General features: G+C 52.9%; 1 protein-coding gene across 1 annotated transcript in view; it reads left to right on the top strand.

Moving 5' to 3' along the window:
• Positions 1-2,011: 2,011 nt before the first annotated feature.
• The window catches only part of OPCML (opioid binding protein/cell adhesion molecule-like), a 298,021-nt gene continuing 273,579 nt past the window's right edge, over positions 2,012-26,453 (top strand). The window contains exon 1 of the mRNA XM_010581411.1: positions 2,012-2,072. Coding sequence (XP_010579713.1) covers positions 2,012-2,072 — 61 coding nt within the window. The remainder of the gene's footprint in view (positions 2,073-26,453) is intronic.

The following is a 26,453-nucleotide window of genomic DNA, read 5'->3' as shown; positions in this document are numbered from 1 at the left end:
CTTTAAAAAACTTGTGATTTATTCACGCAGAATAGAAAATGAATAGAGATTAGTGGCTAAAAGCCAGAGAAAGTTTGTCCCGGTGGTGCATGCTCAGCTCCCATCCCTCGCTGGGTGAGGGTACCCCCTCGAGAGAACGAAGGATACAGCTTTGCGCACCGAAAGCGCCGTTTCTGCTCCTCCTGGTGCTGCTTTGTATGAAAATAATGTGAGATAAGAGGTGTGCGCGTGGAGGAGGATGCGGTTGCCGTCTCTGTGATGAGTCTGTGTCGAGCTGCAACAAGTGAGTGGGAGAAACCTGGGGAAGAAAGACAGCAGGGGAGGAAATTATTGGGGTTCTGTGTCTGGGTTTGGATGCAAGGTGTTTGGTGGCAGAGACGAGCTGGAGGGCTCCAGCTCTGGCTCTGAGGCAACCTGGGGGAATGAATGTTTGCAGCCGGGTGTTCGTGGATGCATCATCCTTCCAGGAATCGTGCATGCCCGACGTGGAGAGTTTCTCTTCCAGGAACTCCCTGAGGTGATGAGTTTAATGCCAAAAGGGGTCTTGAGGGAGAATAGCCCAGGGAACTGGCGTGTCTTGGGGAACCAGGGATGGTGAGAGGATGCCCAGGCGGATGAGCACGGAGACTTAAAGCGAGGAGCAGGGTGAAACCCTGGGATGGGAGATGAGGGGGGGTGGAGGAGTTTATGACCACTGGTGCCAAAAAGCTGTGGTGGGTTGATAGCTGGAAGTCGAAAGTATTGGCCTAAAAGTACACTTGGGCTGGCCTGGAACACAAAAAGAGACCTTTAGCCCTGAGTTAGTGGGGAAAGAGATCGTTTTGAGCAAAACTAAGCATTTTAGTTTGTCTTTAAGCATTAAAAAATGCTTACAATTTCTTTTTAACAAAGCTGCAATGAAGGCGAAATAAGAAACATTTTGTTTGGAAAATGTCAAAAATAAGTGCTTATTTCTTTTTGAAACTTACCTTTGCAACTTTTTTTTGGCAATGCAGCAAACTCAAGCCCTAGCTGGCAAATGCTTTGATCTAGGGGTGGCTTTGGGAGGGGGGATGTGGCAGGGGCAGCCGGTAGAGAGGCGGAAAGCCGGGTCCGATGCCCTGCGCTGGGGATGCTCGGGGCTTGGCAAGGGTGTGGGAACGGGCCAAGGGGAATATAGGGGAAAGCAGGGATCAGGGGGAAACCGTGGCAGCCTGGAAGGAGAAGATTGCATTAGAGAGCCTGAGGAAACACTCCTTGGCCTCAGTGGGAACAGGATGGTATTGGGTAGGGGGTCTGCAGGAGCAGGTACTCTGGGCTTGTGAGCCCGCTGAAGGGAAAAAATAAGGCTCTGGTTGGGATGCACAGAGAAGATGCTTCTCGGTTTCAGAGATTTTGTGCGAAAAAACACCCACTCATGCTAAAAAGCTTGGATCGCTCGCTGCTTCGCCTCTCTTGGCAGTAGGCAGAGCTGCCACCGGCTTCCTGGGGAGGGGAGGAGAGCCCGCAGAGGGGCAGGGGTGAGCCAAGGGGCTGAAGCCCAGGGTGGTGCACGAGGAGTCGGTGGGACTGTGTCCGTCCCTGTGCCGGGCTGCTCCCTCCATCCCGGGTACCGCTGCCAGCCGGTGCTGGGAGGGATGCTCAGGAGGTCGATGCCTGCATTTAACTCCCTGGTTGCAGAGTGAGACCCGCAGAAGAGCAAGTGTGCGTGTGTCAGTCAGCATCTTGAACCAATGGGTGCCTGGTAGGAGGTCTTGCTTTCCCCGGTGCACGCACTGAGCCTGGTGCTCCTTCTGCTAGTTGTGTGCGTGTGTGTGTGCGTGTGTGTGCGTGCGTGTGCAAGGAGAAAAATCAGAGACACTGACTGCCTCCTCCTGTCTCTCTCTCTCTCTCTCTCTCTAGCTCACTAACTCAGTCTCCCTCCCTCTGCAAACATTGGATTTAAACCTGCTCAGAATTCAACGCAGACGAAAGCAGCGGCAGCAGCAGCAAGCAGCAAGCAAATCAGCCGCTAGTCTACCGCAGCTCCAAGATGTACCATCCTGCCTGCTGGATCGTCTTCACGGCCACAACTGCCCTGCTCTTCATCCCAGGTAGCGCAAAAAAGCTTTTTCTCCAGGTGATGGGAGGGTTATCGGCTCGCAGGGTGGGAAAGCCGAGCAGTGTGTGTGTGCGGGGGACCCGGACTTCATGCACATTGCGCACGAACGCACACATGCAGGCAGACAGGGAGTTGCTCTGCAGCAGGGAATTGCCAAGCGCTCCCGGCGAGTGGGGTTCAAACAGCCGTGCCTGTCCCCCGCGGCAGGGCTGGACCCCCCCGGGCACCCACCCGAGCGGCGCTGGCACCTGCGGTGAGAGCTGGCTGGGATTGACGGCAGCCCCCCAGGGTTGGTCAGAGTCCGTCCCCTCGGGCAACCTCTGGCTGTAAATGATGGGGTCACGGAGCTTTTTCCCCTTCAAAGTTGGGCACCTCCTGTGCCTTTCCTCTCTCCCGAGCTGCCACGCTATTCCCCATGCTCCCCCTCATCCCTGTTTCCCTGATTCCTGCCGGGCAAACTCGGGTGCCTGCCCCTCGCTCCCTTTTGCAAAGTGAAAACGAACCCCCCGATCCGGGCACTCGGTGGGGGGGGGGGAACCGCGTCGGGCTGTGGCGAAGGTGCTGCAACCTCCACGAGCCGAGCAGGTGGCTCCCGAAACGTGGGTTGGCCTCGTCCCCTATGGCTTGCCGGGGGAGGATGAGGGGGGAGACGGCAGGTTTGGATCCAGCGCTGGCTCCGTGTGGATGCTCGGAGGGTGGGTCGTGGCGGGGCAGTGAGCGCAGCCCTGCGCCGCATCCGTGGGGAGGGAGCGATGGGGGCGGACAGCAGAGCTGCACGCCGGGGGGGCAAAGTCGCCGGCATTTTTTTTTGACAATGATGTGTGCACTTGGAGCAGCTGAAAAGATTACGGTCCCTGTGCAAGCAGATGGGGACTGGGTGTCGAGGCTGAGATCCGGTCTTAACCCAACATGTGTTTTTCATGACCGTCAGCGAGAATTATGTTGGACTCGGGAGGGCAGGGAAGAGGCACGGCTATAATTTCAGCAGCTTTTCCATGGTTTAGTTACAGCGCTTTGCTGTGCAGGGCTGGCATGTGTGGGAAGAGGATGAGGCTGGTGGGGGAGAGGTTAGTTGTGTCACAGCTGGAAACTAGCTCTTTCCACAGCTGTGATGAACGCGAGGGGACTCGGGCTAAAACTTGCTTGGGGAGGCTCGTGCCGTGGGACCGTCCCCATCCCGGGGTCCCGTGGCGGAGCGGTGCCGCGCTGCAGCCCGAGCAGTCAGCAGATAGGAGAGCCCCTGGAACGGGGCCGGGTACCACCGATGCTCCGTGGGATTGCAGGGGGACGTGATGTGCGTTAGCCCTGGGGGGGCCAGCGCCGTCCCCTGGGGTTGCGCGGTGGCTGGTTGAGGAGCGCTGGTGGAGGACCTCTGACAGCGATGCCTCCAGCTCCTCAGCAATGCCTTAAACCAAAATGGTGCCCCCATAGTTTAGCACGTGAGCACGAGAAGGGTGACGCGGTCACATGAGCTGCCCGACTTTGCCAAATCAAGGGGGTTTTTATTGAAAATATTATCTCGAGCAAGATAAGGCAGGCACGCCTGGCGTGGGGGCAGCTTGCCTCACTGACGCTGTGCCAAGTAGAGCGTTGGCTCTTTCACCCTCTTGTTAGACGAGGTTCCTCCGGGTCGAAATGGCAAAGAAATGGATGCAAGGCAGCAGCGCACGTCGAACAAGAGGACGTGTGACGCTTGATGGGCTGTCACCAAGGTGTCCTTAAGCTGCAGGAGCTGGCAGAGACCTGGCACGAAGCATTTGCGGTTTGCTGGTGCCCTGCTGCAGCTTCCTCGGGACGTGGCTGTTTGGGCCAAGGCCCGGGCTAGCTCTGACATCTCTGTGTGCTGGGAGAGGAAAAGGCCTGTGCGTTTAAGCCCCCAGTAACTTGGGAGAGGTTTCTTGGTCCGCGCTTACGCGGTTGTAGCTTTCCCTTCTTATTCTATTAAGCAGTAATACCTGCTTTGGCTTTGAATGTCCCCTGAGCCAAACCAGCCCAGGACTTTGCCCAGCTGGGCTCAGCCGTTAATCCATGAAGCCAAAACCTGCTGCGTGCATTAGAGGAAGGGAAATATTCCAGTGCACTGGCCTGGCTGCTTGGTACTTTGCCCTCCTGCCCCCATACCGACCGCTTTCTGCCTTGGAGCACGGGATTGGAACGTTTCCTCGCCTTCTTATTTTTGCATGGCTTGCAGAGGTTGGATGTTTTCCCTCCCTGCTCAACCTGGCTGCGGCACTGATTTCAGTTGTGGTTTCGCTGCCGTGGGCTGTAATGCAAGTCATGTTGGCCAAGTCTCCCTGGATGGCAGCTGGCGCAGAGGGAAATCGAGAGGTCCTTGCCGACCCTTGGAGCCCGCACCTTTCCCAGAGCGGGTTTTTTCGGGGCTGTTTATTATTTGCAAGCGTAATCCCATGTGTTTTATGCAGGTGACACTCCCCTGGGATATGCAGAGGCTGTTCGTGAAGTGTGAACTCTTTCCCTCTCCGTTTTTATCCAAATCCTGCGGGAGTTTCGCACGGGGTGGTTAAAGTGAGAAGGGAACCTGCTTTTAGAAGGTGTAATTAGAGTGAAGGGAAACATCACAATTTGAAGGCTCCTGCAGAAAATAGCATTGCAAAGTTATTATTAGCTGTAATAGCTTATTTGCCAGTTTTTTCCTCTTTCTCCTGCTCCCACCTCTGTTCTTCCCCTTCCCCCTGACTTTTGTTAGGAAAGATGCATTTTACCCATTGGGGCTCATGTTGTCTTGTTACCAATTTACTCTTGTGGAATCTAAAGACATGAAAGGTTAATGCAATAATGAAACCCTGACCCCTCTGGTCATAGATAGTGTCTTACTCTGCAGCTTTTTATTTCTCTGTAAGACAAGTTTCCATCCAAAATAATTTCGAAGGCTTAATGCCGTTGTCATCTGGTGCCTTGAGGGAGGCGGGTTCCTGGACATCAGTTGCTCTCTGAGGTGGGCTCTTTCTGATGGGAAGGATGCTGAGAATTTTTAATGAGCCCAACACTGCAGGATGGGGAGGTGGTGTGGGTAATTTAATTGTCAAGCTATTGGCAAATGCTTTGAACTGCTGGGCATTTTGGGTGCTGTTGTTTTGAGATGTACCGAGGTGGGCTGTGATACACTGGAGAATGAATCTGGGGCAGGGGGGAGTATATTTGGCTAATCTGCAGTTACGGTATGACATCGTGGCTCTACAGGTGGCAAAAATCAATGCACATCAGCTTCTTCAGACATTTATATTGCTGCCTTTGCTGGCTTGGCGAAATGACTTGTCATTCCTTTCAGAGGTCAGAAATCTGGCAGCGTGGGGTGAGACAGACGATCCTGTTTTTCACTGGTCCTGGGCATCGCGGTCAAGATAAAGCTTGCAGAGCCTGGAGAGTCCCCCAGTGCTCTGCCGTCACCCCTTGCACCAGGGACCTGCTTTCTGTGTCCCCTCGGAGACTCTGGTTGTTCAATCCCTTGCCTCTCCTGCCTCATCCTCGCTTGGGCAGCATGGCTTTGGTGGTGGTTTTAAATGCTGTCTAAAGTTGAGAAACGGACATTGCAGGAGTTAAAAACACCTTCCCATCCCTTCCTAGTATGGAGCCCCTGCTACAGGAGCATGCTTTTCCCACTGCCATCACCTCTTTCCAGCGGGGGATGGCAGACTGGCGGAGGGCTGCTGATTCCTGCGACTAAGCCTAAGAATAAGTACCTGGAGCACATTAGTTCCGCTTTAGTGTCATTTCAATATGAGCAAGAGGGACTTAAAGGGATTTTCTGTGCTCTCTCAAAGGCTGGGGGTAGTAGTGGATAAGGCACTGCAGCCATCAATCCTCCATCAGCCAGAGATGCTGGGGAAGAGGTCCCAGCAGGATGGGGAGCCTCCACTGGTGGGTGTCAGCCCAAAAACACTGCCTGGTCTTCCTCTGCCTGAGGCTTGGGCTGTAGTTTCCCTGCCAGAGGTCGATTCCCCCATCCCCTGGCTCCTGGGAGCGGGAGAAAGCTGGCATTGGCCTCTTAGAGGACGTTTTTGTTTCTGCTGGGGAGGAGCAGCACTTGCTCTCATTTCCAGATGACGTGGGGAGGGAGCGTGATGGGAGAACGGGCACACGCAGCTTTTGCTCCGTGCAAATCCCCGCGGCACAAGTTTTCAGAACAATTTGCTCTGGGGGCTGCAGGTTTCTGGACCGGTGGCTCCAGCAGCTGCCTTCCAGGATGCCCCAAAGTGGTGAACCTTGCTTTGCGTTTCCAGCAGCTTCTCTTTGACAGCGTCTCCTTTGTGCATTCACTAGTTGCAGATGGCTGGGTGGAGGAGCTTTTGCTGGTGCGAATCCCTGTGAAAAACTGAAAAAGGAGAAACGTTTCAAAGGAGCCGATGGGAGCTGGGTGCCTTAACCGGTGCCTTTGAAAATCTTCCCCAAAGGCTTGAATATTTGGTTATGGTGAATTTTGAGCTGCATAAACAACCGTGTTCATATTTTACACTTGAATATGGAATTCGAAGTTTGTGCTCTGCTCGGTTAGAAACCAGAGTTGCTGGGCGAGGAGTGTAGAAGGAGGCTGCCGGGGTGCTGCGAAGAACCCCGGCACATTTGTGGAGGGAGCAGGGTACCCAGGAGGATCCTTTTGCTGCAGTCAGGCAGGGACAGAGGAGAACTTGTGGGTTTTTTTTCTGTAACACCCTTCATGACCCTGTGGTCAGCCTGGGCTTTGCAGCCCTATCCTTTTCCCCTCCCCAGTTAGGTAAAGCCAGACACTGGTCCCTGTCCCTTCTTACCTTCTGGCCTGAGCATCCCCCGAAATGCTCTCGGCTGCTGGCATGTGCAGGATGGGGAATGATCTCAGCTGTCACACTTCTCCTTTTTGTTTAAACTTAAAAATAATAACAGCTCTGCTGCAAATCTCCTTGCCTCCCAGTCATCTCTCCCTTTCCTTAATGAAGGCATGGTACTTATAATTACCAATGCGGCAACAGCACATACAGAGGTGGCTTTGACACTTGCTGCTCAGTGGGTGGGTTTTTCCAGGGAACTCCTCTTCGTTTCACGCTTAGAGGAGAGAAACACTTTCCTGCCTGCTTCTCAAAAGCTCTGGGACTGTATTGTCACCCTCTAAGGGTGACCAAGCAAGGTGGCTTGCGAGGTCTAGAGAGGTGGGAATGGCCCTTGTGAACTGATGGTAGCACGAGCCCAGGTGTTGCGGGGTCTGGCCGAGCGGGACCTTGGAGCTGGTGGGCTCTACCTCTAGTCCCGGCTGAGGCTCAGAGAGCGTGGGGTGGTGAAAGGCAGTGGTTTGGGGCATTGGTTGGAGTTGCGTGGAGGTGGTGGGCTTCTCCTGGCAGGGCCAGGGAAGAGTGTTTTGCAGAGGAGGTGTCTCTTCAAGATCACCTGAAAGCAGGGAGCGGTTGCATGGTAGCAGCAAGCGGTGACTGGGGTTTCAGGGGATTTCTGGAAAGGGGACTTGGTGCCTCTCACAGATCTCGTGTCCTGGATCTGTCTCCACGGGCTGAGTTTCCCAGATAGACACGTCAGCCTTGGGCACCAAGGCTCAGGTAGCTGCAGAGACCTGTCGGTGCATCGGTGTTGAGACCAGCCTCCTTGGGAGGAGCTGCTTTGGAGAAGTTGGCCCTGTTGCCTGTGCGGCAGAGTCATGTGCACACAGAACACGTGTGAGATGAGGCAAGGAAGGGGGAAAAAGAAGAGTTATTTTTAGATTTACTTTTCTGTGAATTCAGCGCTAGTGAAAAGTGCTGGATTGACAGCTCTGGAGACTGAAGCGGGCTGCAAACCACGGGGAAGGGGTAGCGTGGCAAACCTCCCTGTGAGCTCCGTGCTTCAGGATGAGATGCTGGGACTGGACCTCATCAGCTCAGGCTGTCTGGACAGCAAAATCACAGGGTGAGGGGGGTCCGTTGTGTTGACCAGAGCTGGTGCACTGGTGGGGTTTTATGCAGAAGATACAAGCTTCCCAGGGGGGCAGCTAGGCTTACCTGTGCTTGATGTGACTTTGTCCTTCGTGGCTCACCCTATAGCGAGCTCCTTGTGGCTCGTCAGCCGCATGAGGACCAGCTAAACCTGCAGCAGGAGGGCTTGGGTTTCCTTCTGGTACAGCAGGACCATTGCCATTTCTGCTAACCAAATCGCCCAGGCACGTTTCTTCCCATGCTCCTTGCAGAGCATGGAAGAAGAGGTCTTCACGTGGGGCTTTGGGCCCTCAGAGCAGCTCCGAACTGGTGAGACTGGGGGGCAGCCAGGCTGCCAGCACCCCGCAAGCTCTCTCTGAGCAGCCTTCCTCTGCTGTCCACCTGCCAGCCCATCGCCTCCTCTCGCCCAACTGTTTACTTCTGGCTTTTGTTTCCTGGACTTGTTGCTATGCATGTGGCGTGTGGAAGGAGCTCCAGCGAATATAGGCCACACTTTGATTGTTCAGCAAGCTGGAAAATGATGATTATAATTTTTGACAGAAGGGAAGGAGGGGGAAGGAGATCTCTGGGCTTTCAAATCTGCTCTGTCATAAGCAAGATCTTGCAAGGGCCTTCTGATGACTTCTCCCACCCCAAAGGAAATGGCGTTTGCATAGCAAGAGGGGTTAGAGGAAAAATTCCTCTCTTTACAAGGACAAACCAGCACTTCTTTCACCAAGCCTTCCACCTTGCGCGGCAGTCCTGTCGCAGCACATAACAGAAATGCGGTTGGTGTTGTCCAGTAATCGAACGGGAAGCATCGGAGAGAAACCTGGATGCTGCTAAAAAACCACCTCTGTCCCTGTTAGAGCAGCGCAACACGGGGTGCATCCTTCACGGTGCAGCTGCTGGCAGAGGTCCTGGCAGAGGGCTGCCTGCAGCACCAGCCCCAGGGGACACGGGCATCGAAGTCCTTAAAGCCAGCCTGCGCAGAGCATCCTGAAACTGCCTGGAAACGAATCCCGAAGGACCCCATAGACTTATCCCAAACAGGCAGCTACATTTGGGGCCACATCGTGGCCGGACCTGTCTTGGCATCTAGATGATGGCCATTGGCATCAGCCGCATGGTCCCTGCCGGATCTGCCCGTTTATTTATTTTATTTAATGGCGTTGGCTAATTTCCACTTAATTTTTTTGTTGTTGTTGTTGTTTATTTTAATGTGATCACTTCTAATGAGGCTAATGACATTTAGTCTCTACGGCGGTGCATTTTAATTTGGTCACCGAAATGTCAGTGCGAGGCAGCCGCCTCCTATCTACCCGTGACAAAAGGCATCGCAGACAAAGGGGCTCTGTCCCCGGCCGTCCCTCGCCCTCCTTATCTCCTGCCTCCCAGGGATGGGCCAGGACGTTTGGCAAAGCCACCCTCCCGCCGTCCCCTCCTCTGCTGGCACCGGGGGAGCAGGCTGGGCCACCAAACGCTGCGAGGTTGAAAGGCGAGGGCTGCTGAAAACGCAACCTTTTGAGGCGAGCCAGCGCGACGTAATTAATCAGATGTCAAATCCTCTAAGTAAAGTTAGCTTTGATCGGCAGGGAAATCTGTCAAACAGGTTGTTCTGCTGCCCGTGGCGCTTTTCTGTCTCTCTCTGCCCATCCGTCTACCTTGCCACCTCTGCTTTCCGTGGCTGAAGGTGGCAACCTCCTATAGCCAGGTGGGACCTTCCAGCTTGCAAAGCGTGGACCAGCATCTCCTCGCCCTCACCGGAGCTGGCGGCGGGGCTGGTGCCGTGGGACAAAGCGGCACGGGCACTCGTGAGCCCCTTTGCTGAAATGCCGTGGGCGTTGTGGGCTTGGAAGCGGGACGCTGGGGAGGGGGCCGGGGTAGGAGGTCCATAAGCCAAAAGAGGACGTAGGCGTTTGCAGAGGTCGAGGCGTTCAAATGCCACAGCGTGAAACTGGAGAAGGCTCTGGTGCAAAGTTGGGGTGGCAGGAGCAGCCTAAAACCCAAGGGAGAGGCGGCACTGGGATCGCAGGTGGCTGCACTGGAGAGATGGCAACTTCTCTGCATTGTGTCGTACTTGAGTCCTCTCAAGATGCTGAACCTTAGAAGCCTGAGCCGTTTTGCTTAAGAATGAGTCCTTTTTTCTGCAATCTGAGTCCAAAGGCAGCTGAATTTGATCTGTTCTCCTTTGATCTGTTCCTCCCTCTCCATTCTGTGTACCAGGAATGGATAAAGATTAAAGTTTGCAGCTTCTGAGCAAACTAGGTTGCTCATCACTGCATGATACCCAATTACCTGCTGATACCTCAGGAGTGAGAAGGTATTGATCCTCCTTGGATTTGAACTTGTTGAACCAAAGAGTCTGGATATTTCAAATCTGTTGCTTAGGACATGCCATTTCCTTCAGGAATCAAAGCGTGATGCGGGCCGTATTTCTGTGTCCCCTGGTCCTGGGGACTGATGGGCGGTGGGTCTGTTGTCTCTGCCACATGGGAAATGACCAATAAGTGATAAATAATAGCATCTGTACTCTGCACAGTACAGGAGGGATGCAGATGTAATGACTTTTGTGATGTATATGAGGAATACTTCCATTATACTGAAAATGAGTCACCAGAAGCTGATTTTTTTTTCCCCCCACACAGGTAGTTTTCTGTGCCCTCCCCACACACCATCTCTTTGTGGGCACTTCTGCAGGCTGCAGAGGTGCCTTTGATGGCATCCCCCGTGTCTGCCTTCCTCCTCTTTTCTGCTGCCTGTCGTGTTCCCAAGCAGAAATAGCCTATCAATTCAAAATAAAAACAAAAATTATCCCCAAATTACCTGGTGAGACGAAGCCTGAGGCCTGACTGGATCAAAACATTTATTACTGAAACTCGGTGGTGTCAGGTCTCGCTCTTGTGTAGTGGTTGTTTCCAGTAGATCTTAAAACACTTCACGGTGAAGAGAAATTTCGTTGTCCCTGTTATTGCAGACAGGGAAGCCGAGGAATAAAGAGGGAGAATGACTTGCCCGAGGCATGTGCAGAGACACGTGTTAAAAGACATGTCCTCGCTGTAGCTCCAAATCTGAAGTGGAGGTTTCTGCACGTTTTTCCTTGTTGTGAAACAGTGGGTTTCAGCTTCTTCCTTTGAGAAACACAGGAGAAGGACTGTGAGATCAATACATTGGGTCCTAAAATCCCTGTGCGGGGCTGACACGGAGCTGGAGCATTATGGGGCTCTTGGGCTTGCACTTATGTCAGAGCAACTGATGCCCTGGTTGGTGTCACCGGCAGGAGAGGCAGCAATGTCTGGAGGCGGGCAAATGCGAATTCACGATTAACAAGAGACTTAGTCTGGCTTTGTGAGCCGAGAGGCACCCTCTGCTCCTCACAAAGTTGGTGGGACGGCAGTGCGTGCTTCATCCCCCGACCCTTTCGCGTCTCATCTCTGCCTGGCTTCCCCCAAGGTCTGAGTGATGCGCTCCCCGTTGAAACCAGGAGGTGAAGAGAGAAGACATTCTCAAGCATGCTCTTCACTCAACCCTTGGGCTCCAAATGGAAATGCTCTTTGCAATTTAACAGAGAGCGCGCATTTGTCCCGGCGATGCCTGCCCTGTGTCTGCTTTGTGCGCTGCAGCATCTGCCGGCCGCTCTGAGGCTGAGAGTCGATGCCTTTGCCAGCCTTTCTGTATCCTCGGGATACTTTATCTTTATAAAGTAGCAATAAGTGGACAGTATAATATATTTCACTTTTAATAAGGTGTTGCCAGTTGCACACACTCCGCAGAGCAATTAGTGTCAAAAGCAGCTAAGCAATGGCGGGGAGCCGTAATTCGACTGTTTACCAGGTTGGAGGATTTATGGGCAGGCGTTGGGGGGAGCTGCGGTCGCAGCTTGGCTGGAGATACGGGAGGTGCCGTGCACTGGCTTTAAAACCACGTGCCTCCGAGCTGTTGAGAGACCTGCCGAGTCATGGCAGCTCTTGAGAGAGAGGCCCGAACGAGCCACTGCTTCATTTTGGTGGCCCTCCAACTCTAAGGCTTGGGAGGATGCCTCCAAAAGGGGATGCTCAGGTGCACCAGCTAGCCGGGTGGTTGCCCAAAATTCAGGTGGGGCGGACCTCTTTGCTCTTTTTATGTTGGCCTGGAAGGCAGAGCTTTGCGACCTGAGGTTGTCCTCACTGGGAAAAGGTTACATCTGGATCGAAGGGAGACCCTGGGCTTGGTTGGTACGTGGGCGTCGTGCTGATAGAGATGGTCTGAGCAGTTGGCTGGAGACAGGACTGGGGCAGGGAGTTTTCAGGTCTGGGGAAGGCTTTTCTGCATCCTTCCAGCCCGTGAAATACCTGGAAGTATCCAGAGATGATGGGGGACCATACCCGGTGGTGCTGCTTTGCGTGAGAGTAACCCCATTTTCTATCCCAGGCATCTAGGACTTCTTGCTTTATTTATTTTTTTTTTTTTTCCAGCATCGGGGCATGTTGGGCAAAGAGCTTGAGTGAGCTCAGCCTCGGGAGGTGCTCGTCTCTGCCTCCTTCCCGTGAACTGAATATCGCCTGCTTTTGTCTGGGGACTCTCTGATCATCACAGGGCGTACTGTGCAGTAGGAACGCAGTTTTTATAGAGACTGCCTGTGCGTTGATCTCTCTGCCGAGGCATTCAGTTAAGCGATCCTGCCAGAGCCCTCCTACCCAGATCTAACTGGGCTCGTGCTGGCGCTCGGGGTGTGGGTTTCCAGAGGCTTGTCCCAGCAGTCCTTGGCTGGCAAGAGCTTCGTGGGCGGACAAAAAGCGGCGGAAAGAGGTGGTGTGGATGGAGGTGCCCCTGTGCCTAACGGTACGGATCAGGCTGCAGATGCTGCAGATTGAATCCAGCCCGGATCCGCTGTGGGGAAGCAAACTCAGTTTCTGTCAGATCTGTCAGATCTGATTTCGGGGGTCTGAAATCAGCCCCTTGGGGAACGCGTGCGAAAGCGCTGGTTTGCAGCTGCTAACGAGTGAGGCGTGATGCCAGGGATGCAGCGGATGGCTTTTGCATCCCTGGTCCCCAGGTGCCATCAGCTCCAAGCATCTGAACCCGCACCTCTTGCGGCGTTCGCCGTCCCAGCCCCGGGGCAGCCCCGCTTCCCAGGCGAAGCCTTCGCCTTCCTCCACGGAGGGAACAGCCAAAGCATTTGATTTCTAGAGTGAGCACAGGCAATATTTCTGAGCCCGTGCCCCCGTCTGCTCCCCCTTTCCCACCCCCTGTTTCTCAGTTCAATAAAGTCCCAGTTTCTTGGGTTTGTTCTCCGAATTGAAAGGCTTCCATTTTCACACCTCTGTAATTGGTGCTATCTGTTGAGAGAAACTCTGCAACTCCAGCCAGCCAAGGTCAGGAGGAGCTGAATTGAATTAAAAGGAGCAGAAATTGGTTCGAGGTGGGCAGAGGGCCGTGGGGAGAACTATGCAATTTCTCTCCTCAGGGCTCCTGATGAGCAGAGTGAACGGCAGCTTCCCATCTCAAGCCATGGGGGGCTGACATGGGCCCACCCACACCTTAATCTGCACACCGAGGTGGGCACCTCTCAATTGAAAACAAGGAAATGAAACCCAGCATCTCCTCCTTTTATCTGGCCAGCAGGACAGGGCTCTGCTCCTCTGGTTCCTTGGCTAGGCTGCTGACAACTGTCACTGAAATGACCTTGCGGTGATTAAATACAGCAAGAAATGATGTTTTTAATAAAAAACTAAAGCTGTGATACGAGCTGATGGCCAGGAGATTTAAGATGCCACGCGTTAATCCTACTTGTAACTCAAACCCAGGTGGAGAAACCCCAGTGCCATTGGACTGAGTTAAGGCTGAACATCCTGGTGTTTGGATCACGGTTCCCCAGCTTGGTCTCTGCTGGCTTAAGTTGGTGTAAAACCAGAGCAACTTCAGCTAGAGTCGGTGGATTTATAGCCCTGTGGTAGAACTATGGCTGGGGAGTGGGCTGGGAGCTGCCCGGGTGTGGAGTTGTCTTAGGGAAGTAGATGTGATGCTTATAGCTCTTACAGAGCCGCTTGGCAGTTTTCCCACTTTTTTTTTTTTTCCTGCTTGAAAAATGCCTATTTCTTCACTCACAGCACGTAGAAGCACTCTTTGCTTGGCTCTGGAAAGTTTGCTTGTCTTGAGGATGCTGTTTCCAGGAGCAGGAGGAGAGCCATCCTAGGAAGGGAGTGCTGTGACCTCCAGTCCATGCTCTGCCCTTATCCCTCAGCCCACACAGAGTATTTCTTCCCCAGGCCAAGCTGGGCTGGCTTTCTCTTTTGGAGCTCTTCTACTGGGTGTATAATTAGTGTTTATAAGGGATTTGGCCCCAGGTCTTCCCCAGCCCAGCTAAATGTCCTTGGCTCTTCAGAAATAGAGCCGCTCTCGCTTTGGTGCTGGCTTGGTGAGTATTCAGAGTAGAGTGGCTCCAACAGGAGAGCGCAGAAAGGGGGAGATGTTTCAAATGGTGAAATTTCAGGCAACAAGGGAACAATTTTCCACCCACTTCTGAGCTGGAGCAAAGCCCTTCCAGTCTCTCTTTCTCTCGCTCCCCAGCTGGGTTGGCACCGGGGACGTGCCATTTATTAGAAGCAGCGAGAAGGCACGTGGCCAAGGTAGCCTCGGACGATGCCAAGCGCGGTACCCCGGCTGCTCAGCTGTTTGGAGGGTGTGCTTGGAGGATGTCCCCAACCCCATTTTTTCCCCCTGGGGGACTTGCTGCTTGTGGCCTTGCTGTCCCCTGCTCCCATCCTCGGGCAGGAGAAGGAGCCACTGGCATGGCTGTAGCTGGCAGAGCGCCCTGCGACTGCCCCGGGCCCCCGCTCTGCCTCTCCCGTAATTTATACAAGAGCAAGCCGATGTTCCCTTTTAAATTGACAAAGGCAGAGAATGGAGCCCGGGAAGCCCTCTGACCCTGGAGCCCTGGTCCATGAAAATTACAGGCGCTGTACAGCACGTTTCCTCTTGATGTACTTGCAGTGGGGAGATGCTTGGTTAATTTGCCAGGACTCAGAGGTGACCCGGGTTTAATAAAGAGGATTAATGGATTTGAGCTAAAGGTCTCGGCTGTTTTGAGCTGATAGCCTTCTCCTTCGAAGACACTACGGCAAGGCACAGCTCAGCCTCTTGCGGGGAGAGGCGGAGGCGGCTCGCTTAAAGGAGCGCGCTGCTGTGTCGGCAGGTGATTTCCTCGGGGGTTAATTAGCAAAGCCAGGTACCCCGACCCTGTCTCCCCAGGCCCGGGCAGTGCTGTTGTGAGGCTGCCAACCTGCCCTGTCTCCTGCCTGTCATTGCTGCCTCTGGAGACGACAGCGGAGCGGGGAGGCTGGCACTGTTCTGGGATATCCCACCTCCTGGCCACGTGTGCCATGCCTAGGTGGGGGGGGACGCGACCGGGTGGCTGAAGGCGAAGGATGTGACAGCTGGACGCAGACCTTGCGCTCAGCCTTTTGCTCCAGTTTTGGGGCTTGGTGACGAATTTGGGCTCAGACCCATCGTTTCTGCAGCCGGCCCCGCGCTGTGGCTGGTTTAGGCTAGGTGATGGCAGCGGTGCCGTCCAACCGACGCATCCCTGTGGCAGTGCTGACCTTAGTGAGATGGGTTTGTGTTTCGTACCAAGTCTGGCACTGCTTCCCACAGTGATTTACGCTCTTCCCTGACCCCTCGGGGAGGACGGGCAGGGTTTTGGGGATGGGCATGGGTACCAGGAGACTCTGCAGCAGCGGGGAGCCTGGGAGCAGTGGAGGAGATGTTTTGGCTCAGGGACTGGACGCCCAAGCGTTGTCACAGCTGGGTGTAGGGAACTAGGTAGGATGGAGAGGGGGTTTCTTGCTTGGGGAGGAAGAAGAGGATGCACATGTAAGGTGTGAGGGGTGGCAGGGCTGAGCATTGGCTGGGTGGTGGGCAGGAGCTGTATGAGGGCAGCTTGTCGCAACAGATCTGTGGGGCCCTCCCTGCAGGCAAGCTCCTATGTGCCGTTCCCATAAGGGTTAAAGACAGCCATGTGAGAATGATCCCACGGGGCTGTCGAAACCTGTAGCAGGAGTGATAGGCTGCCAGTGGCCGTGATGGGGAAAAGGCTGAGCTGAGCCGCTGCCATACCCCCCTGCTCTGCCTTCCCTTAATGTTCCTAGCACTCAGAGAGCAATGAATTCTCCGTAGCGTCCCGCTCCCTGGCCCTGGAGTCTCTGGCGATATTCCCGTAATAAGTAAGTGGAGTACTTTGGATGGGAGCAGCAAGGGACTGGGCTGCTTTCCCTGCCGGGAAAAATGCATGCACAATCAATGCAATCAACTTACCCTTCAGGTCCTTTTTGGGTTGGATGGAAGAGATGCTCTGACTGAAACCCATTTATTGAGTAGAGAAGGTGCAATGAAATTACAAGCTGTAGCTTTTACCAGCTCCTGGCTTCTGCCTTGTCTTTTTCTTATCCAACAGCACGCCTAGTATTATGAAGCATTATTCTCTTAAAACCCCATTTCTCCTCTTTTCAGAGGGGTAGGTAAGCACCCAGCAATTCATCCTTTGCTAACCACAGGTAGAAGTGTTCAACAAGAGATCCCGGTGTGGAGTTGGGTCATCTCTAAACTATTTTTTATCTCTCTGGGGCCGGACACTGACCTCTCTTACCTTGATGCTCATCAGGGAAATCCAAACGAAGGATTTCCCTGCAGAGCCGAGCGTGAGGTCAGAGCCAAGGCCATCTGCACTCTCCTCCCAGTGAATCCCGCAGCTCTTTAGGACAGGAAGCGAAGGTATCCTGTCTCACGGAGGAATTAAGTACAGGAGCCTGAATGAATGATTCAGCAAATGCACTTGAATGTGATGCTCTGTTATGATGGATCCTGATGCGCTGCTGGATCGCAGCTCCAGGTGGAAACCGTGGAGGGAGCTTGAGGGGTGTGTGTGGCCGAGCATCAGTCAGAATGAAGTCAAATTTTGTCCATCTGAGCGTGTGTTTTGGTCACTTCAGTACGATGCTGGCTATTTTTTGTGTGTGTCTGAAAACGGTGTGACTCATGGGGAATTTTTTCCTTTATAAACAGGCCTATTTTCAAGTCAGTGCTGGAACGAAAAAAAGAAAAAAAAAGAAATTGTGAGTTTGCTGTCATTTAATCTCTTGTGCTGCTCCTACTAACCAGCCGCCACAGAGCTCGGTGCAATAGCCTGTCTGGCAAATAATCTTTAATGCTCACAAGTGGCCCAGACTTGGGTTTTGTCTCACGTCCGCTTCCTCCAGCAGCCTGGCAGAAAGCAGCATCACCTCCGTACCATCCTCTTCCTCGGGAGGCGTGAGGACGGGCTCCTGGTGGGGCTGTGTCCCTGCCTGCCGCGGTGAAGGTTTTCTGATGTGACACACAAGATTTGGCTAATGGCCTCGTGCTGCGTTCGTTTATCCGGAGGGAGGGCCGGGGACCAAATTTAGCTGCGCAGTAGCCGGGTGAAGCGTCTATTTTGGTCAGCAACGGGGACTCATCCGGCACGCAAAGAGGAGCGCTTTAGCCCCGCGGCCGCTTCCCGAGGCCGATTCCTGGGAACGCCCTGGCTTTGGAGGCAAAAAAAGCCGCTTTGCAGTCAGGTCAGGTGCTTTCCCTGGAGCCGAGCCCTGCGCCGAGCCGTCCTCGCAGAGCTCGCCCCGCTGGGACCCGGGGGGTGCCGCAGCGGGGACCCCCCCTATGTGCAGCGGGGTTGCAAATAAGCCCGGCTGCAATGGGGCTGTTGCCTTAACGCATTTTGCCTGCGTCGTCTCCCCTCCGCTCCAGCCTGTAATTTATACCTGAGATTGTCATGTATTATTTAGCTCGGCGTTGGAGATCAGAAATGCAGTTTGCGGGAAGGAGCTGGGCAGAGCATCCCCAGCTCCGGCGTTTTGCCTGGCAAGCGAGCGGAGCGGCTCCACGGTCTGACCCTCCGGCCCCGCGCCGCTGCCGCAGCTTTTCCCGGGATAGCTCTCATCCCGGGAATCAGGCCTAGCGTGAAATTGCTGTTCACCCCTGCAGCAGGAGATTTAATTATCATTAGCTTAGCTTGCATAGCTCCACGTGGTGTCGTGCAGCTGCAAGTTTATCTGGGCCTTTTAAAAATCCAGCTGCAGTATATTTATTTTTTTTTTTTCCCCCTTTCCTTGGGTTTTTATTCTTTGCCTCTTACAAAAGCTTTGCTATCTTGTGACGTTTTGGGCCAATTTGGCAGCGTGTGACCTTGGTGCATACTCGAAGGGGGCGGAAAGATGCGTTTTTCAAGGAAACTTGCAGCCAGGCAGCGGTAGCAACCTGTGGGCGTGTTGAAAAATGTGCAAGTCCCATTCTTAGGGCTTGGGCAGTTTTTGCAGTATTTGATGTTTATTTTATAGCCTATCAACTACACTGGGGAAAAAAAAGTCAGAAGCGTTCAAAAATTGCCCTTTTCTTGCTGGCAGTTGTGAGCGGGAGTCGGGGTCGTGGCGGGTGTGGGAGGAAGGGGAGAGATCCCTGGGGAATTTCCCTCTGTGGGTTGGAAAAGCCAAACTCCCTGAATTGCCCAGATTTTCAGATTTTTTTCAATACTCTGGCAGCTCGCGCAATGGGCTGGCAAAAAACCAGCTCAATCTCTCCACGAAACTGCTGCCTTTTAGCAGAAGTTTGTTTGCGTCAACTAGTGTCCACAAAACTTTCTTTTCTAACCCCGAATTGTTTTTTTTTTCCATGGAAAATCCACTTTTGCTGGGAAATTCTAGGTCAGTCCTCATTCTTTGGGCCAAGTCCCTGGCCCAGTGACTTTTTCCCATGGCTTTTCCCATCCCTTCCCCGCCTGCCCCACCCAGCCCTCGAAGCTGCTTTCCCCCCATTGCCAATAAAGGCAAACAAAAATTAAATCTATAATTATCATTACTAATTCCACTTAATTAGTCACAAGCCAGCAGCCAAATTGGCTTTCTCATAATTATCAGATAAGCAGTAAGCACATCTCATAGATTATAATTAACACTGCTTAATTAAAATCTAATATACATACACCCTTTCCTCGACATATGTCTAATTGGGTTCACAAACAGAGGGGGTGTGAAGCCCCCATCCCCGTCGCTCCCCCAAAGGTTCGTTTGATGCCACTTCTGCGTTAAGTTGGTGGTGGGCTGGGATGCTCTTCTTCGTTTGCTTCGAAACACCTTGGCTCGAAAAAAGGCGTCTCCCTGATGCATGATGAACTCGCACAAGACGCTCTCCCGACTTAACTATTTTTTATTATTATTGTTATTGCTCCAGCTGTGACCCCTCCATAATCCCCTGTCTACGCTGGGCTCTGCAATAATAAAGCAGCTTGAATAAATTACGCTTTCAAAGGCGAAGGCCGGATTTTGGTGCTGAGCTCTGGAAATTGATGTCTCTCTTATTTCCTTCTTTTTTTTTCCCCGAGTGGGGCCGGGAGAAGCTCTGAGGCCACGGCGAAGCTTTTTGCATGGAGGGAAACTCTTGTCCTTGCTTGCACCCTCCCAGGCCATTTATATCTATCTCTGTACGAAATTTGGTGGAGGGGCTGGATGGGGAACCAGGGTCTGAGCCAGCTCTGCTGTCCCTGGGGAACCACTGCCTACCTGGGCATCACCAGGGGCCACCAAGGCTTCGGTGTCCCCTTGCAGGTGGCCTAAAGAGGTGACTTGCGAGCAGGGCGTCGATTGCTGCCGCTTTCTGACCTTGGGGCCATAATTACATCTTGTTCCCAGTGCCTCCCGTTTGCAGAGAAGCTCTCGCCGATTTGGCTGCCGGCGAAAAGCGGAAACTACTGATAGTGCTGATTATTAATTAGATCATTTGCCTGCCAGTTTTTGCTGAGCTAATATCTGACTGGTGAGTTGATTCACTGTGGGAGATTTGCAAAATGTGATTTCCATCTGAGAGATGCTGAGCTGAGCTCCTTGCAGCCGGGATGGAAGGCGGCTCCTTCTCCGGGACTTAATCCCAGCAAGGGCTCCCAGCCACGATGCCGGGGCTGGAGACCCCTCCTCTCTGCAGGGCAAGAGACGGGGCATCGCCATCACGAGCGTCTCTCCTTGGGGGTCGGGGGGCTTCCAGGTCCAGAGCATCACGGCTGTGGGTGATGCAAGGGCATCCCGCTGCTCCGTGATGCAAGCTAGTCTCGAAAGGCCTTTAATGCGGCGGCTGCGGAAAGTAAAGGCTTGGCACGTGTTCTGGTGTCGGGGGAGGATTTGCGGATTAGAGATGTGTAATTGTATGTAGTGCATGACAAAACAAAATAAGTGGCAAAAAGAACTCAGTCGTATTAAGAATTCAAAGCAAGTGTTAAGCTCTTTTACATTAAGGGGAAAAAAAAAGCAGCGAGCAAAATGTGCGAGGCAAAATCCCCTTTCCTCTTTGCAGCCTTCGATTTCTGCGCTCCCCCTCTGCCCTTGCCCACCGCGATGAGGCGCAGCCTGGATGCGATGCTGGGGGGATGAGGGATGCTCGTCCTCCCTGGGAGCGAGAGGGGCCAACCGCTTCTGAAAACTTTTCCTACCTGGGTGCTAGACTTGGATGGATTTGCTGGCCGGGGATAGATGTGCATTTGGAAAACGAAGGCAAAACATGGCCGGGGCTTGCTGGCTGGTTTTCCTGGCGATGTCAGCATGCGTTGGAAGAGCCAGGTGCCTTGAGCTGGTGGTGTGGTCCAAAGCCAGTCGCAGGAGGACCTCAGCTGAGTCCCCCGGTCCACGCTGCCCCTGCTGTCGAGCTTCTCGGCACCCGGTTGCTTGCGAGCTTTTTGCCAGCCTGCGCGAGGCAGCTGTATGCTTTTTTCCGTGGGGATTTCTCGCCATCATAAGATCTTCCCAGATTAAGTAAATAATTTCACATTAGCTTAATTAAGTCTAATAGACTCATTAGTTCACTCTTTGCGCATGTTCCCAAGGGGCGATGGCCGGGAACCGTGAAGAGTTGCTGCGGAGAAATCCTGTGGCGTCTCGAAGGCAGGTGTCGGCAGTGAGGAGCTCTTACTCCTGGTCGAAGGTTGGCTCCAGGAAGTTCACAGGTTAAAAATTCACATCCTCGTGGCAGCTTGAATTGTGGGCAGGTCTTTCCTGCCCAAAATGCTGCTGGGTGTTAGGCTGGCTGGTGGCTCAGGTGTGGCCGTGTCGGTGGGTGGATTGTCCTGAGCAGGAGCATGGTCCAGACCATCCCCTGGTGTCACAACAGCCTCCGTGTGCTTGGGGATACCTTGACCTGCTTTGAACGTGGTAGCACCATGAGACCAATTTGGCAGTCCCATGAGGTCAGACTTCGGAATGAATTTTTTGATGCTTTTGCAGCCCTTCCGTTATTTCTACCTGGTGCTGGCTCCGTGAAGCCAAGAGGTTTCCAAGCCCACCATGTCTTGATGCTCGGAGGCATGGAGAAGAGCAAGGGGTCCCAATCCGATGGCTGGGTTTGGACAGTCCCTCTGGCTGCTGCACGGGATGGCAGGTTGTGGCAGGAGCAACTCCTGGATGGTGCTTTGCCCAAAGCCGCAGATGGGGGACATGGAGGGACGGGTAAGGGACAGATGTTGAGCGGAGTAGCAGATGTGCGGGGAAAAAGGCTGTGGCTTCCCTGAACAGAAGGTGACGGGGAAGGGAAAGAGCTGATGGAAGCTAAAATAGACCTGTGTGTGCGGGTGCGTGCCAGGGGAGGGAGCGTATCTGCGTGCGGTAGGGGAGGATTTTGGCTTTTCCATTACCTGCCTTCCTGGTGGTGTGTGATACTGAATTATACTGCGGTGCAGAGGACATTTTTGTGATGCATTTTAAAGTTACATCAAAGGCATTGAGAGCATATGGATAGGTGACCTCTTTTGGCATTTGCATAAATCTAAATAAATAAAATAAAATTGAGAGAGGAAGGCAGGGACCTGTGGCTCTCCTCATTCTAGTGGCATGTTTCTGCCTCCCGCACACAATGCTGAGGAGCAGAAAGCACAGGAGAGGGAGGTAGACATCTGGTTTCCCTTTCACAAGTGTTGCCTGTTCTTTATTTATAAAGGAATTATTGTATTTAAAGCCAATACTCATCTCTTGTACCAGCAGAAGAGCAGATAGGTGGATAGATTAGAGGGAAGTGGATTGTGCATATAAACGGGCAGTAATTTTCTGACTCTTTGGAGAAGTCAAACCTCACTGAGAGCAGTGGGGTTGGGGGTTCCTGGTGGTATTTTTGCCTTCAAAAGCAGCGTGAGAGGTTCCTGTCCTGGCCGGAGGGATACTGCGTGGCGGTGTGCCAGGTACCATCCTCTCTTCTGCGTGGCAGAGGGGCAGGGTGTAGCACAGGGTCGAACGGAGAGCCGACAGCATCCCTCGGGCATCGGAGGAGGAGGAGGCTTCTGTTACACTTGCGATTTTGAGACTCGTGCCTCAGGATCCCGCCTGTAGCATTTCTCTTCGCCCCGTGGCACGGTGTGGCTCCGGGTGGGCGGCGGGGTTTGGTCCTGGCCGTGCATCGGCTCCAGCTTGCATGGGAATGAGAAGGGAAAATAGATTGAAACACTAAATATACCCAGCAGGAACCAGCTGGAGCTGGTGGAAACCTCAAACGTATACCTGTAGAAGAAGAACAGAATGTTTCATTTGTTTTGTTTTATTTCACAAGAAAAATCTTCACAGCCCAAACTGTCACTTTGGAAATAATTCGTGGCTGAGGATTTCAACACCCACTCCAATGATATTTTATTCTGACCCTAAACAAAATCAATAGCTTTTTTTTCCTCCTCCTTTTTCTTCTTCCTTGAGAAAACAGTATTTTTCAGCTCAGTGGAAGAAGAAAATAGATTCTGCCCAGTGTTGTTAAAAAGATATTATAACCAGTGTCTCTGGAAGTGTAAAAAGTACATGATCTAATATGTCTGAAGCAATTTTGAAAGGCTGCTTTATTTAGGATAATGGAGAAGCAGCAGTAAACCTCATAATCTTCCTGGATAAAGAGTACAGCAGGAGGGTTCAGAGCTGCAGCTTTCTGCCCTGGCTTCTTTTTTTCACCTGTCAGAGCCAGGGTTCAGTGCTGGATGAAGCGCAGCGTGGCGGCGGTACCCACCGGCAGCTGCGGAGGTGGCCGCGATGCTCCTGCCCGCTGCGCTGGGGGCATCGGCCGGGTGATGCTGGAGGGTTTGGGGGGTGGGGGGCGGGTGCTTACTTTGCATCTGTAAACCTCCTGCGGAGGGGAGGGGGACTCTGGGGGACTCCCAGAAGCATCTCTGGGAGGGTTCAGGTCAGCAGGGACTTGGGGGGGAGGGTGTTGCTGGCACCAATGCTGCATCTTTTCATGTTCCCAATCTCTGAAAGCAGAGAGGAGCCTTCAGTAATATTGTTCCGTTGGTTACCCTTCTTGGGAATTACAGGAAAATCTTGTTTGTCAGAAGGGAGGCAAAAAAAAAAAAGAGGAGTCTGATGAATTTTAAAATAAATTATAAATTATTTTTTTAATAAATTATGAATACATTTTCTCTGTCAGGATTTGAGACTCTGTGCTCTGATCAAAAAGTTTCCGAGTGTGTTCTCTCCCTGCTTACTCAAATGTAGATATGTGCATTTCTGCTCCTGATTTTTTATTTTATTTTATTTTGATGAATTTTTTACTCCACCACCAACAAATACTTTGTTTGTTCTTGACGGGCACCGAGGGAGAAAACTTTTGAAATCCTGCTCAAACACTTCACTTGCAATCAGGGTGAGCGCTAAGAGGATGCTCTGTGCTGCCACAGCCCCTCCGGCGCTCGGATGGGGGGTGTAGAGGAAAAGGGCGGATGGATGGAGCTGGTGAAAGGTGGGCTTGACATGGACCACCAGCCCCAGCGCTAACCGAGGTTGCTTGCAGTGTGAAAGCGGTTTCTTGAAGGTCTTCCCAAAGGTCTGAGGTCTAAACCCTTTGAAGAAGTGAGATCCAGCGAGCGATGCCACCTTACTGGGTGGTTTGCATCCTCTCGTCTCCATCCCCAAGCTTCCAAGCGTCCAGGTTTTGCATCCGTGCCGAGCTCTGGCTCTGCTGTGGCATTTGTTGCTCGGGTGCAAGTAAGGACCCGGCTCCTTACAGACACTTTCTCCTGCTGCCACCCAAGACCGCTGCCCAGCAGCACGTCCTTGGGTCGCTCGTTGGACTGGATAAAAGGGACTTTATTAGCCTTCCCTTCAGAGGATGGCAGGGGCAATCACTCTTGTAGATTTTAATTAAAATGTTTAATTAAGCACAGCTCTAGCAGGCAGAAAAGTTAACGCTGATCCTGGCCAAGTCCCCAGACTTGGAGTTAGTGGAGGCGGGGGAGAGGAGGAGATGGGCACGGAGGAGATGCATTAAGCTGCCCGTCAGTAACGTTATAGGACTCCTGTTAAGAGCGCGCAGGAAGGGCAGGAGACGACCGCAGTCACGGTGACACGTGTGTGTGTGCTGGTTATTGATTTCTCTCTGGTGCCAGTTAGACAGGAACGGCGGCTTCCTTGGGTCTCCTGCCTTTGTAGGCTGGTTCTTTGCCTTTTTCATAGCTGTGGCTCATCTCCTTCAACCTGAGGTGCACTGCAACCCCCAGGTCCTTCTCAGCAGCCCTCCTCCTTGGCTAATCCCTTTCCAGCCTGTACCAGCGTATGGGATTATTCTGTCCCAGTTGCAGAGCTCGGCACTTTTCCTTGCTCAATGTCGTAGATACTCTTCGATATTTTGAAGAACACAGCCGCTCCTGTACAAACAAATCCCTGAAGTGTGTTGCGGTTTGTAAAACTCATTTCCCACGTGGAGGTCCCAGGGATAACAGTGCCTGAAGTAGCAGAAGAGCCAGGGCAACGGCTGTACTAATTGGCTACTGTTAATTGTACTAGGACAAAAAGAAGATCAGCAAGACAAGACCTGTCCGCGCTGGGTTTGGACTCTTTTTGCCCATTGCCTTTGGAAGCACAGGTCTTCCACGCAAGTACCTCCATGGCTTTAAAAAAGCCTCAGAAACCAGTTCCCGAAATAAACTGTGGAGAAGGAAGGAGGGGAAGAAAAAAAATCAGCGCGATGTACAGCCTTCCTCCGGGGAGCAATTACCAGCCCGAGAAAAAGCGATTGGTGCTGCGCTCCCTTCAATGCCTTTCCACGTGCGTGCATCCTCTGTAGCTCCCTTCCCGCTGGTCCCCCCGCAGCAGGTACAGGCGGAGCTGCCAGCCTCGGAAGGGGCCACCCAGCTCATCCAGAAACCTCCCCCCCGGAGCGCGGAGCATCGCTGTACCTCGCTAAAGCCTTACCCCATTCTGTCACCTCTCCTTAGGCTGAAGGGGAAGGGCGAGCCAGGAGAGCCCGATGAACGTGGGGAGCTGTTGGAGCTCTCCAGCCTCCTCTTGCAAGCGCTTTCTCCTTCTGTCCCAGGCTTCTGCCAAAGCTCTCGTGCTGCCCGCTTGCTCTTGCTGCTCGGCACGGGGTGATGCCAGCCCCCTTGGCTCCTCGCAGTGTTTTTCCTCCTGCTGCGAAACTCCATGTTGTCTAAGCCATATGAAGCAGCAACGATACCCCTCTGCCCCTTTCTCTCCTGCTGCAGGTTGGGGCTATCCTCGCCTCATTCCCGAGATACTTCTGCCATGAAGCACCGCTCTTTCTCACGATGCGTGACCAGGAAGCCCCACGTCTGTTAACTTCATTAATACCTAATAGGATTCAAGCCATTTTCTTTATTTCTGAGTGTCGTTCCTTAAGAGACGCTCTGTGTCCTCGCATATCTTATCATCGAACGTGCTGTGTTAAAGCTCCATCTCTTTCTTTTAAGCTTTGGGGAGGATGCTCCCAGGAGGGTTGGGCTTTAGGACTCCCACGTTACTGGCTGTGGGGTGAGTTCTCAATTTGAGGGTGATAGCTGTAACTTCAAGGTTGGTGGCCAGGGTTGTTGAGAAGCTGAGAAGCTTGTCAATAATAATAAAAAAAATAGTAATCTGTGAGAAGCTGGGATTGCAGGGGAATAGGATGACAGCTGGAACAGGATGATAGCTGGAGAGCAGTGCGGTCTTGTTATCCAGTTAACACCTCGTGGCGCTGGGGAATATTTAGCTCCATCTAGCAGGAGCCCCAGGGCGAGTGGCTGAGGGTTTTATGGCTGGTGGTTGGGTGTGAAAAGCTAGGGTTCACCCCGAGTTGAGGATGCAAACCGCCGTCACAGATTCCGTGGTTAGCATCCGTGCCGAGGTCGGCCTTCTCCATCTCAGACGCAGGCTCCTCTGCTTCCCCTCTCCGTGGCGATCGCTGACGTGTTTATTTCTCTGATTAATGAACTCTGCAAATTAACCTCCACGCTGCTCTATAATTGCTATTAAGGCTTCAAAAATCACTTAAGCGTTTCCGGCGCTTGCGAGCCCATTCCGTTCGGCTGGCCAGCGCGGCATGCTGATTGCAGAGAGATAGAGCCCGTCTCCTGACCTCCACGTTTACAATTAATTATTGCATTCAGCACCCAAATTACCCCTGGTCTCCACGTGCTCAGCTTTATCTCTCTGCACACACAGGCTTGGCTTTTAATTAAAGGCCCTTCAAATTAA

This window comes from Haliaeetus leucocephalus, unplaced genomic scaffold (genome assembly GCF_000737465.1).
Source record: "Haliaeetus leucocephalus isolate CR32 unplaced genomic scaffold, Haliaeetus_leucocephalus-4.0 Scaffold773, whole genome shotgun sequence".
Lineage (NCBI taxonomy): Eukaryota > Metazoa > Chordata > Aves > Accipitriformes > Accipitridae > Haliaeetus > Haliaeetus leucocephalus.
This window is presented reverse-complemented; position numbering and strand designations above follow the sequence as displayed.